Genomic DNA, 13,615 nt, shown 5'->3' with positions numbered 1-13,615 from the left:
AAGTCACTTCACCCAGCATTGGGTATGTAGTGAGTGTTAGTAACTATTACCCGTTGCCAGCCGCTGATTAGCCGTGTGACTTTAGGCAAGACTGCTCTCCCCCAGGCCTGTTGCAAAGAGACCACTCGCAAAGAGTTTGTTTGGATAACAGCACTTTGGCCTTCTGGAACATCCCCATAGGCAGCTGCCTCCTCTGGTCAGCTGCCTCTGTGACTCTGGATCTGCACCCCCTCCCACTCTTGCCCCTCCCTCTGGCCTGCAGAAACTTCAGCACCAACAGCTCTGAAGGCAGACCCAGCTTCATTCACCCAGGCTCTAGGGTTGACCTCCACACTGTGCTCCCACTGCTGCCTGGGAAGACCTCTGCAGCCTCAGGCTGCCACCACCTCCTCCCCCACAGCTTCTACTCTACCCACAACTCTCACCCTGCTGCAGCCTGGGAAGAAAAACAAAGATTTCCCAAAGGGACAGACAGAAGCCGCGATGTGGAAGGTGCCAGGGTTTGGAATGTTTACATGTCACTGGGAAAACCCCTCTGTCTTCTAGTAGCCCCTCTCTCTGCCTCTGAGGAGTATGGGGTGGGGACGGGGGACTGGGTGGTATCCACAGCACAGGACCCAGGATAGTCTCCCAGTTTGGTAGCCTTAGGGAAGCTCTGCATGGTAACAGTTAACAGTAATGGACCCCAGTGAATCACCAACTGCCAAACATGTGAATGAGGTCATCTGAGGCCATCCCACCCCAAACTGCAGATGCATGAATGACCCTGGGTGAAACCAACAGAAGAACTGCCCAGCTGAACCCAGCCCAGTTGTTGTACCACAGAATCATGATCATGAATAAATTAAAAGGTTGTTATTTTAAGCTACTAAGTTTGGGGTGGCTGTTATGCAGCAATAGGTAATTGATACTCTCTGCTTCCCCTAAGCATCTCATAGGTCCCTTAACTCCAAGCCCAGAATGAACATATCATGGTTGATTTATCCTCACAACCTGTCCCTCCCCTTCTGTCTCTCATCTCAGGAACTGACACCTCTCTATGCCAAATCATACATCTGTAGCCAGCTTTAACTCCCCACTCTTTTCATCAAGTACAGCTGATTTTATCTCCTAAATTTCTCTTGAATCTCCTCCACTGCCCCTGCCCATCTGGTCTCATCACATGTCATCCAGACCAGCAGTCATTACAGCAAAGAACACATACTGTAGAAAATGCTCAATACAATCACTAGGGTAGCTGGAAGAAAACAAGCAGTTCTAGTTTTATTTTTATTTAAAAAATTAAGAAATTAGAGCTTTTGATAATAAAAGCTAATACTTTTTATGTGTGTTAATTCATTTAATCCTTTCAACAACTTAATGAAACAAGTACTATCATCCTCTGACAGAAGCTGAAACAGAGACAGAAAGAGGTTGACTGATCTGCCCAAGGTCTCTAGGATACAGAGGCAAGATATGAATCAGTCTAGCTCCAGGAATACCTGAACTTTCATGCACAGAAGAATCACCCAGAGGGCTTGTGAAAACACAAATTGCTGGGCCCCAAACCCAGAGCTTCTGATCAGTAGGTCTGGGCTAGGGCCTGAGAATCTGCATTTCTACTAAATTTCCGGGGAATGCTAAGGCAGCAGGTCTGGGGACCACACTTTGAGAAACATGGATCTAGGCTATTCTGCCTCTAAAGGTACTTTGTGAAGTTTTCAGCTCTGCAAATATTTAATATTCAGATTCACCCAGAAGCCGTCCCTCACTTGCTCAGGATGTCATACAGCCTTGAGTCTCCTAGCTTTGGAAGGTACCCTAAGGGAATATTGGTCCAATGGGATGGATTTGATATGCATTTCTCTATATTCATCATGTTGCAACTAATGGCAGGGTTTTATGTTTTATTTATTTATTTTTATTTTTATTTATTTATTTTTTTTGAGATGGAGTCTCACTCTGTTGCCCAGGCTGGAGTGCAGTGGCGCAATCTCAGCTCACTGCAAGCTCCCCCTCCCGGGTTCACGCCATTCTCCAGCCTCAGCCTCCCGAGTAGCTGGGACTACAGACGCTTGCCACGACGCCCGGCTACTTTTTTGTATTTTTAGTAGAGACGGAGTTTCATCGTGTTAGCCAGGATGGTCTCGATCTTCTGACCTCATGATCTGCTCACCTCAGCCTCCCAAAGTGCTGGGATTACAGGCGTGAGCCACCGCGCCCGGCCATCTCAAATATTTTTATTTTTTTTGAGACAGGGTCTTGCTCTATCGCCCATGCAGGAGTGCAGTGGTACAATCCTGTCCCACTGCAGCCTCAAGCTCCCAGGCTCAAGCAATCCTCTCACCTCAGCCTACCTAGTAGCTGGGACTACAGACATATGCCACCACACCAGGCTAAATTTTAAGTCTTTTTTTTTTTTTTTTTTAGAGATGGGGGTCTCCCTGTGTTTCCTAGGCTGGTCTTGAACTCCTTGGTTTAAGCCATCCTCCCAACTTGGCCTCCCGAAGTGCTCAGCCAGGGTGTTTTCTTTTTTCTTTCTTTTTTTTTTTTTAATTAACTATTACAGAACGTTTAAAGCATATACAAAAACAAAGAGTACAGCACAATGACCCTACATCCCCATCTCCAAACTTTGATGACTGTCACATGAGACCAATCTTGTTTTTATAAACCTTCTCTACTTTTTCTTTTTTTTCTGGCATAAAGCAAACCCCAGATATCATGCCATTTCAATGTGCCTCTCTAACAGATGGAGCCTTAGAAAACAACAACAACAAAATCCACCATGCTTTTATCACACCTAACAAAATTAACAATAATTCTTGTATATCATAAGATATTCATGCTGTATTCATATTTCCTGATTGCCTCAAAATGGCTTTTTAGAATTGGCAGGTTTGAATCATCTATTGTAGTTTACCAGGACTGATTTCAATTAAGTGGATTGACAGGTTAAGTTACCTAAGTTTAACTCAACTAACTTTCACAAAATGAAGTAATTGCTTAAACAACTCGTGCAGAAAAACACAGATTGGAAGCGCAGAAACAATGGCAGCCAAGTGAACAAAAAGGAAAAGGCAGAGTGAAACTTCTCCTCACACAAGCTGTCAGTCACATTCGAGATTAAAAAAATGTCGACCTAATCAGATCTGACAAGTCAATCAAGACAATTTCAAATTATCAAGAAGACTCTGAGGAGTGAATTTTCATCCACTATCGTCAACTGTAGCAATGGACCCTGCCTGGAGATTGACACCATTATGATTAGTAATTTGAGAATATTACATATTTCATTTTGATCTCTTTGAATTTTCCTAATTTGTATGTATTTATTATAACATACAAAACATATTAATGCAGCAATACTTAAAGTAATACTTAAAGTGTAACATATAACCATGGTACATGCTCAAAAAATGGTGTGTACACCATCAGAAGGTTGAAGCCCTCGGGTCAATACTACACTACAGCCTCCATGCTGGTCTAGTGTCTCAAGCCATGTCCCCCTGTCTCCAACACCAGCCCTGGCATGGCTTCCTCCATGACCCAAATCTAAACTTGTCACACTCCTGTTCACTATTTGGACCTCAGACTGAAGCCAAGCTCCTTATGCAGCCCTGTGAGTCTACCACCCACTGCTTCCCTCTTTATTTTTATTTATTACTATTTTTTTTTTCAGACAGAGTCCTACTCTGTCACCCAGGCTAGAGTGCAGTGGCATGATCTCAGCTCAGCAACCTCTGCCTCCTGGGTTCAAGCAACTCTCCTGCCTCAGCTTCCCAAGCAGCTGGAACTATAGGCACATGCCACCACATCCGGCTAATTTTTGTATTTTTGGTAGAGATGGGGTTTCACCATGCTGTCCAGGCTGGTCTCGAACTCCTGACCTCAGGTGATCTGCCCAACTTGGCCTCCCAAAGCGTTTGGGATTACAGGCATGAGCCACCATGCCCAGTCCCTGCTTTCTTCTTTGTTTTTTGTTTTTGTTGTTTTGCTTTTTGAGACGAAGTCTCGCTCTGTCGCCCAGGCTGAAGTGAAATGGCCTCCCAAGTAGCTGGGATTACAGATGTGTGCCACCACACCCGACTAGTTTTTATAATTTCAGTAGAGATGGAGTTTCGCCATGTTGGCCAGGCTGGCCTGGAACTCCTAACCTCAGGTGATCCTCCAGCCTCCGCCTCCCAAATTGCCGGGATTGCAGATGTAAGCCACCTCGCCTGGCCCCTTGCCTTCCTTTTTAGGCTCCAGGGCAATGCAATGTTAAGCCCAGGCTCAGTCTGCTCCAGTGTGTGCACATGCAATGGCACCCACTGTGCCCTCACTTGGATGACCCTCCTTTGTCCCATAGGTAACTCCTACTGAGCCTTCAAGACCTGGTTGGGCAGTCACCTCCCTCCAGAAGCCTTCCCTGACACCATCGTCTCCCCTGCCTGGGTTGTGGACCCTCCTGTGAGCTTCTGTATAAAGTGAGTTTCTGAGGACATTTTGTACCTATGTTAGTAGCACGGTGCAAGGGTAAAGAACATGGACCCTAGAGTCAATCTACAGGGTTGGAATAGTGGCTGCTATACCTACTGGGTTATATGACAAATGACTCAACCCCACTGTAAAATGGGGCCATGATGCATAATGGTTAAGTGTAAGGAAACTAAATCCAGGATGGCTAAATTTAAATATGCTGTGCTATTGCTAGCTGAGCGACCTTGGGCAAATTACTCAACATCCATATGCCTAGTTTCCTCATATGAAAAATGAAGATCATAACAGTACTCACCTCATGGGGTTGTTGTGAGGGTTCAATGTAAAACCCTTAGAATAGTGCCTGCTACATAGTAAGTGCTCATAAATATCAGCTCTAATCATCATATGTCTGGATCCCACATTGGCTGTCATATATGGTTGAATGAATGGAATGCATTGAATTGTATTGGATTGAAATGAATTAAAATTGTGCCAACTCTTGTTTGTCTGTCACTGAGGGCTCCTCTCTGGGCCAGCCCTTTCAATGGTATAAGGTCTTCCCTCCCTAAGTCCTACTTGTCACTGCCATGGGCCCCAGGATGACTTCTCTTTGCTTTTAGTTAACTGGTCGTTAATACCACCTGGGAACAAGCAAGCACTCAACCAGGCTCGAGCTTCAGCTTTGTCTCAGGGACGTTCTTCAAGGAAGCCCTGTCCATTATCAACAACGTATCAGCCCACTAAAATGTCTGAAACTCATTTCAATATTTTTAAAAAAGCGAAGTCACACCATTGTGGACATCTGTCTTATTTACAGTTGTCTCATCACAGTCTGGGAATATTTTTAGCTGAATATAAAATAACCATCACCCTACCCTCCCCTTCAGCCATACCTTCTGGTTCTGGATTTACAGACAGCGTGCAGACTTCCCAGCCCCTAAGTGAGAAGAAAGCTGGGGTCGGTGGGGGTGGGGATGGGGGGTAGCAACAGGATGACGCTTCCAAAAGAAAAGTAGTATAGAAATGAGCAAGAGAGCCGGGCGCAGAGGTTCACGCCTGTAATTCCACACTTTGGGAGACTGATGCTGGAGGATCGCTTGTGTCCAGGAGTTTGAGACCAGTCTGGGCAACGCAGGGAGACCCCCATTTCTACCAAAAAAAAAAACAAAAATTAGCCAGGCATGGTGGTGCGCTCCTGTGGTCCTAGCTACTTGGGAGGCTGAGGTGGGAAGATTGCTTGAGCCCAGGAGGTCAAGGCTGCAGTGAACCATGATCATGCCATTGCACTTCAGCCTGGGCGACAGAGTGAGACCCTGTCTCAAAAAGAAATAAGAAATGAGCAAGAGGCCACAAAAAGGAAACAAAAACCAAAAACCCAACAACAACATGAAATTGCTTGCATAAGAGAGCTGCGCTTGTATCCCTAAATCTATAAAAATAAAAATTTTTTAAAAATAAAAAAAAATTCCTTGCCATTAAGGAGAGAGAAGGGGAAGTAGAGAAGCAGAGAATTATGAAGATCATCTGGCAGAGGGAATTTGAGGAACACCAAAGAGGACGCCTCTCACTGCACTGAAAAATCAAGGCAGGTTTCACGGAAGGAGGAATATCCAGGCTGCTTCTAAAGGAAAGCTTACATTGTTGGCTGAGTTTCGGCGCAATCTATGGAAGAAGATGGGGGAATCCTTTTCCTTGAGATTTTGTAGAAAGGAACATCTGTGCCCCTGGAGAACCACAGGCCTCCCCCGCCCCTACCCCTGCTATTTGCCTGTGTGATCACTTTTCCAATGAACCCTCACCTTGATAGGACGCCACGAGCCCCTTTTGATCCTCTAAGGAAGCGTCGTAGTAGGTAAAAAAAAAGAAGAGGAGAATGAGAGCTGCTTCCAGTGTTAGGGCCCAGAGGGGCAGGCAGCACCGGACAGACCGCGGGTACTTAGAGCTCATCCTGTGTCCGTCTCTGTGCAGGGGTTCCACCAGCACCAAGCATCACCTCTCTCTCCAACACTTACTTGAGGGCTTGAGGGGGCGATAGGGGAGACACCCGCCAAAGGCCTTATCTCAGGCTGCAAGGCTGGCTGTGCTGGCCTGTCTATGGAGTTAACACGGAAGCAGAGGGACTATGATGGGGAGGGGAGGAAATGTATGTTTTCCATAGTTGCTGCATTCCTGTTATAGGTTCCTGCTGTGCTCAGTTTAAAAGAGGGCATTCTATTCCTTCGACACCCAAACATAATCCTTCTTTACTCTGGACTTCAGTCATCTTCACCATAACCTTGTAAGAAAAGCAAGAAACGGATCAATACTCCTATTTTATGAATAAGGAAACCGAAGCTCAGAAAAGGCATTATTTTTAAAACTTCACTACATGACAGAGAGGTCACCCAGTGAGCTCTTAACAACAATGTATTGAATGAGAATGGATGAAACCAAAGAATGGAGCTGAGCCCTGGGGAGGACACAGATAGGACCCATGTAGAACTGACTCCTCCTAGTTACACAGTTGAAATTATTTACATTTGAATTTATATTTAAATCTATGTGTTTCTAAGCACTTTAAGGGTGGGTGGCGGAAGAGAAAGGAGGCCGGGGTTCAGCTCTAGTAAAAACCTGGAAGGGATCCTGATCCAGCCTTAGGGTAAAGTTGCTCCTACCTCTGGTCACCTCCTCACAGGGCAGCCCAGGACTCTGCCTGGGGCACTACAGTGCATTTGAGGAAGGCCACCAGCCTCAGCATCCCCATCCCACAGTGGTGGACAGTCCAGTCCCCTGGCATGAGCTTTAAGGGGCTGAGGACTTATTTCTAACCCTGCAGCCAACTTCCCCTGTGGCTCCTATCCATGTGCCTGGCTGAAGGTCTGGAAGGTCTGGTACATGGTAAGTGTCAAGGAAGGAAGGAATAGAGGGAGGGATGGAGGGAGGGAGGAAGGGATGAAAGAGGAAGAAAGGAAGGAATTAGAGGTTCCTTACTTTCTACAGTGGCCCCAGACACTGGCCACTGAGTGTAAACCGAATGTGTGGAGCCCCAGAGAACAAAGCCAGGGCCAGGAGCTGCAGGAAGGCGGAAAGTGGAAAGTGGATACTTTATTGACCATTACAGTTGTCCACTGAAATAAATACTCATGAGGTACTGAGCACCCTGTCACTAGGGGAATGCAAGCAGAGGCTGATAGTTACTTGTCAGAAATGTCTTGAAAACAATTCCTATGTAGATCAGAGGAGATTTTAATCACCCAGTAGAGTCCTGTCATTTTGATTTTAGATGAAGAAACCAAGACCCAGAGAGGTCATACCCAAGGTCATCTAGTCATTTGGCATCTGTCACTAAGAAGTGCAGCTTTATTTACAGAAGGAAAAAACTGAGACTAACCTAAATGTCCACTAGCAGGGGGCTGGTTAAGAAAACTGCAGGACATGTAACTTGCTACCAATATGATGGTTCTGAACATATGCAGGAAAAGCAAGAGGAAAATGCTTTTATCAAAACTGACACAGAAGATATACTGTTTAGTGAAAAAGCAAGTTATATAATAGTATATACAACATATTCCCACTCTTATAAAATAATATGTTAGCACATGCATAGAAAAAAGTTGGCTGCAAACCACCAAAACATTGGTTACTTTTGCTTTATACATTTTCAGAGCTAACTGTTATTAAGTACTTGCTGGCCACCATTCTAAGCACTTTACATATATGAACTTAGTTCATGACACTAGGATGGGTACTAATAGGCTTATATTACAAATGAGTAAACTGAGGCACAGAAAAACTAAGTGACTTGCTCAAGGTCGCAGGGCTAGTAAGTAGTGGAGCTGGGACTTGAACCCAGGTAGCCTAACTTCAGGACCTGGGTGTTTGACCACTAAGCTATAACCTAGATCAGAAGTCCCTGACCTTTTTGGCACCAGGGACGGGTTTTGTAGAAGACAATTTTTCCACAGACTGGGGTGAGGTTGGAGGGATGGTTTGGGGATGAAACTGTTCCACTGCAGATCATCAGGCATTAGTTAGATTCTCCTAAAGAGCACACAACCTAGATCCCTCTCATGCGCAGTTCCCAATAGGGTTTGTGCCCCCATGAGAATCTAATGCCGCTGCTGATCTGACAGGAGGCTTAGCTCAGGCGGTAATGCCTGCTGGCCTACCCCTCATGCTGTGCGGCCTGGTTCCTAACAGGCCACAGTCTGGAGGTTGGGGACCCCCGGCCTAGATTACTTTTAAGTCTTCTTCCAATTCTGAAAGTCTAGGAATGTGGGGTTCTAAGCCCTCTGCTACTCCAACAGCAAGTAAGGGGGAGGGTACCCCAATCTCCAGAGGTCAGAAGTCTCCATTCCTCTCACAATTGCCTCCTGGTTCTGATTTCTGCTCTATTTCTGGCAGTCAGTACTTCTTATAAACTGGGTTTCCTGAGAAGGAACTCCCCTGTGCAGTGGGATAAATAGATGTGACCCCTGCCAACCTGGGCCCAGTGCAAGCTCTGTAAACCAGGCAGCCAACTGCACCTACCTGCCTGAGGGCACCAGATGTCAGCAAGATGAACACTAAAGATTTCCAGGCAAAGCCAACCCCCGTACCTGACGGGCATGTTTACCAGCTGGCAAACAGTGTGGGTGGTAGCTGGTTCCAAGGCACTCCAAATCCCTATGCATCCTGATCCTGCCCCAGTAAGGAAGCAGCAGGGACTGACTGCTTGACAAGAGGACCCCGCTCCTCGCAGAACAGAAAGGCTTTCATTAAGAAAGGGAGGTATCCCTGCAGTTGGCCTCTTATGACAGATTTGTCAAAAGCGGAGTTTTTGCTCTTCCCCTCTGACTCATAAAAGGCCCCATTATCTGACTATAGTTCCTGATATTCTGTCTTTAAATCTTCAAGGCAGGTCACCTGCTACAGAAAGCACAAGGGATCTAGGATCGATAAGTCGAAAACCAAATACAGTAAAATGTTAATTGTTGATTCTAGCTGTGAGATGTGTGGCTTTTCACCGTACAAGTCTTTCAACATTTTTTGGTAGATGTTTGAAATTTTTCATAATAAAATGCTGGGAAAAAAGCACTCTGTGCACCTGCTGTTCTCTCTGTCTGAAACACTCCTCCTACCAGATACAGATGGCCTCCGACTTACGATGGTTTGACTTAACGCTTTTCAACTTTATGATGGCGCAAAAACAACACACATGCAGTAGAAGCCACACTTAGAGTACCCATCCCACCACGCCTCCGTCTTTCACTTTCCGTAGAGTACTCAGTACATTACATGAGATATTCAATACTTTATCATGAAATAGGCTTTGTGTTAGACGATTTTGCCCAACTGTAGGCTAATGTAAGTCTTCTAAGCATGTTTAAGGTAGGTGAGGTTAAGCTATGATGTTCGGTAGGTTAGGTGTATTAAATGCATTTTTGACTTACAATATTTCCTACTTACCTTGGCTTTATCAGGACATAACCCCATCGAAAGTCAAGGAACAACTGTACTGGCTTGCTCCCCACCTCACCTCCCTGGATCTGTACTCCACCATCCCCTTCTCAGGGAAGTTTTCCCTGACTGCCCTATTTTTTTTCTTTTTTTTTTTGAGATGAAGTTTGGCTCTTGTTGCCCAGGCTGGACTGCAATGACACAGTCTCGGCTCACTGCAACCGCCACCTCCCAGGTTCAAGCAATTCTCCCGCCTCAGCCTCCTGAGTAGCTGGGATTACAGGCGCGTGACACCACACCTGGCTAGTTTTTGTATTTTTAGTAGAGATGGGGTTTCACCACGTTGGCCAGGCTGGTCTTGAACTCCTGACTTCAAGTGATCCGCCCGCCTCGACCTCCCAAAGTGCTGGGATTATAGGTGTGAGCCACTGTGCCTGGCCTCTGACTGCCCTATTTAAAAGGACAGCATCAACTCCCCTTTCTGCTCCCATTGACAAGGGTTCCTTGTGTTCCCCTTTTACTTTCCGTCACAGCACTTACTAGCATCTGACGAAGTCTATATTTTCACTCGTGTATTTAGGTTTTTTTTTTTTTTAGATGGAGTCTTACTCTGTCACCCAGGCTGGAATGCAGTGGCACGATCTCGGCTCATTGCAACTTCTGCCTTTTAGGTTCAAGCGATTCTCCTTCCTCATCCTCCCAAGTAGCTGGGACTACAGGCATGAGCCATCACGCCGGGCTAATTTTTGTATTTTTAGTAGTGACAGGGTTTTGCCATGTTGGCTAGGCTGGTCTCGAACTCCTGACCTCAGGTGATTTGCCCATGTTGGCCTCGCAAAGTACTGGATTACAGGCACGAGCCACTGCGCCCGGCCTTGTATTTGTTTATTATCTACCTTCCCCTATGAGAATCTGAGCAACACGAAGACAGGGACTTTTGACTGCTGTGGTTGCTGTTGTATCCTCAGCACCAGGGAAGTCCACAGTAGGTGCTCAATAAATATTTGTTGGCTGAATAATAGCTACCATTTCTGGAATGCCAAGCATGGAACCAATCATTTTGCATATGTTATTTCATCAGCTCTCCCTCTCAAGCCTGTGAGTGTAGGCATCATTACACTTACAAAAGAGGAAACTGCTGTTCAGAGAGGTGGCGTGAGTACCCAAAGCCACACAGCTAATAAATGGCAGAGCTGGGACCTAACCCAGATCCATCTGACACCACGGCTTGTGTTGCTAATTACTTTGCAATTCTGCCTCCCAAGTTACTAAATCGCCCAGTCTCAATTTCCGTATGAGTCAAATAAGATGATGTGCTCTGGTCTCCTCACAGGGTTATTACAAATGTGAAAATTTGTCAGCAGGCCTGGCAGCCTGAGTTACGGAAACAAAGCTGAGCAATTGCTGCTATGACCACGGTGTCCTGGCCTGAGCAGCCAGGCTTCCTGCAGGTGTGGTGAATCGAGTCAGAGAGCCCATAGCTTTCCTGTGTAATCATGACTTTTCCGTAAAAACCAGACTCCCTGAGAATACCTGCCACGCCCTCCTACCTGAGTCAAGCTCAGTCATGGGCCGTGACCAATGAGGTAGGAGGTCCTCCAGTCCCTCCCTGGAAATGTGTCCATGCCAAGGGTGTGACCTTACTCTGGGCACGTTTGGCTAAAGTGCAGCTAAGTCAGTCATTCATTGATTTAACACACATGAGCTTTGGAGTCAGGCAACCTGGTTCAAATTCTGGCTTTGGAATGAGCTGTGTGACCTCGGGTAAAACAGTCAGTGTCTCTGTGCCTGTTTCCTCATCTGGAAAGGCAGAAAATCAGAGTGTCAATCTCACTGGGTTGTTGTGAAGATTCAACAAGGCAGTGCATAAAGTGTCAGATGTGTAGAAAGCACTCCATAAATGTTAGCAATTATGATTATCACACAAGCTTGGCAAGTTTACTATAGAAACCTTTGAAAATACAGATGCATAAAGCTAACATAAAATGTCCATTTCAATCTCTCCAAAAACTAGCACTACGTTTTGAGTGTATATCCTTTCAGATGTTTTTCTATTTCTGTCGATTTAGGCCTTGTTTTTCTCCCTACAAAAATGGGATTACACAGCACATACAGTTTGGTAACTTGCTATTTTCATGAACTCTATATCATAAGCAGTTTCCAAACCAGGAAAATCTTTCTACGACACTATAACATGGTGGTTAAAGAGTCCGGGCTCTGAAAGCAGACTGCCTGGATTTGAATTCCCAACTCTGTTACTCTATGTGACCTTAGGCAAGTGCCTTAACTCCTCTGGGCCACAGTGTCCTCATCTGTAATATGGTGCCAGTAATCTCTATCTCACAGGATTCTTGTGAGGATTAAAACAAAATGTATCTGTTACTTGGAGTGGTGGCTGCAATATTAAGTGCTGTGTATAATCATCCTCCATGCCACACTGACTTCTATGGTAAGGATATGTGATAAAGTCTTTGGTCAGTCCTCTTCCAAACTATCCCTGTTCTAAACACTACAGTGAATATCTTCCATTAACATGGTTCTGGCCTGGCGTGGTGGCTCATGCCTGTAACCCCAGCACTTTGGGAGGCTGAGGCAGGTGGATCACCTAAGGTCAGGAGTTTGAGACCAGCCTGGCTAACATGGCAAAACCCCATTTCTACTAAAAACACAAAAATTATCCAGGCACGGTGGCATGCAACTGTAGTCTCAGTTACTCTGGAAGTTGAGGCAGGAGAATCACCTGAACCCAGGAGGTGGAGGTTGCAGTGAGCCAAGAATGCACCACTGCACTCCAGCCTGGGTGACACAGCGAGACTCTGTCTCAAAAAAAAAAAAAAAAAAAAAAAAAAAGTTTCTCTAGGGGATACAGGTACATGTGTAAGAGGTGGCCATCCAAATGTTTGGACTTTTCTGTGATTCCTATAGGGCAGGAACAAAGCTCAAGACAGCTAGTAGGCTTGACATGATTGAATGGGCTGACAGAGGTGGGAATACCATTTCCTTATATGTGAAACAGGGTTTAATGACGTGGCCTCTAGAGCTGTTCTGGGCTCAGCTGAAGCCCAAGTGCAAATCCCTTCATCAGAAAGTCCCAGAAGGAGGGACGAGCCTAAATTCCTATGTAGGCCTTGGTCTTTTGAATAAGGGCAAATTACTTCCCTTCCTTGTTTTACTCATTTGTAAAATGGCCACTGCTGATCTCTGCTTTCTGACTGGTGAAGGTGTGGGGAGCTGGGGCCTTGTGGCAGGAGGCCTGCGTCAGGTCAGCCCACTTCTGAATCCCAAAGGGCCATTTCAGGTCTCAGAGGAAAAAGGCTGGCACTTGGCTGGAGCCAAAAGGGCTTGTGCTAGAGTGGGTCGTGGAAAAAAGAGCTGGGTCTGGAGGAGTGAAAGAGGAAGAGTATGGAGACGGGCAGTCCTGCTCTGGCCTATCCTTGGGTCCTTGGCAAGAAGGCCATTCCCACCACCTCACCCCAACTCTACCCATCAATAGCCATATACAGGCACCACAGCACATGCCTGTGGCCTCAAGGCTCAGCTCAGATTTTGCTCAGCTTGTGTTTTGAGCTAGATTGCTCTACCACACCTATTATGTGACCTTGTTTCCTCTGAGCCTCAGTTTTCTCATCTGTAAAATGGAGCTAGCACGATGTGCTTCTAAACATAGAACTAGAAGCACCACCTCCAGAGGAGATCTTGGTACAGGGTGGACTGGTGACTCAACCAAGGACACTGGTGAGTTGCCATGTGAATT

General features: G+C 45.9%; 1 protein-coding gene and 1 long non-coding RNA gene across 12 annotated transcripts in view; one reads left to right on the top strand and one right to left on the bottom strand.

Annotated features, from left to right (window-relative positions):
• RHCE (Rh blood group, CcEe antigens) overlaps nt 1-13,615 on the bottom strand; it is a 67,665-nt gene that overhangs the window by 52,070 nt on the left and 1,980 nt on the right. For 7 of the 11 annotated variants that reach the window (XM_077996301.1, XM_077996576.1, XM_015131134.3 and 4 more), the window contains exon 1: nt 6,243-6,613. The exons of 3 other annotated variants lie outside the window; for them this stretch is intronic. In XM_077996301.1, coding sequence (XP_077852427.1) covers nt 6,243-6,390 — 148 coding nt within the window. In that variant the 5' untranslated portion in view covers nt 6,391-6,613. 11 annotated transcript variants of the gene reach the window in all.
• Nucleotides 9,996-12,876, top strand: LOC144335190 (uncharacterized). The gene is made up of 2 exons (XR_013405780.1): nt 9,996-10,096; nt 10,533-12,876. It is a non-coding gene; the product is annotated as an uncharacterized LOC144335190 (long non-coding RNA).

This window comes from Macaca mulatta, chromosome 1 (genome assembly GCF_049350105.2).
Source record: "Macaca mulatta isolate MMU2019108-1 chromosome 1, T2T-MMU8v2.0, whole genome shotgun sequence".
NCBI classification, from domain to species: domain Eukaryota; kingdom Metazoa; phylum Chordata; class Mammalia; order Primates; family Cercopithecidae; genus Macaca; species Macaca mulatta.
The sequence above is the reverse complement of the archived record's forward strand: the minus strand, read 5'-3'. Positions and strand labels throughout refer to the sequence as shown.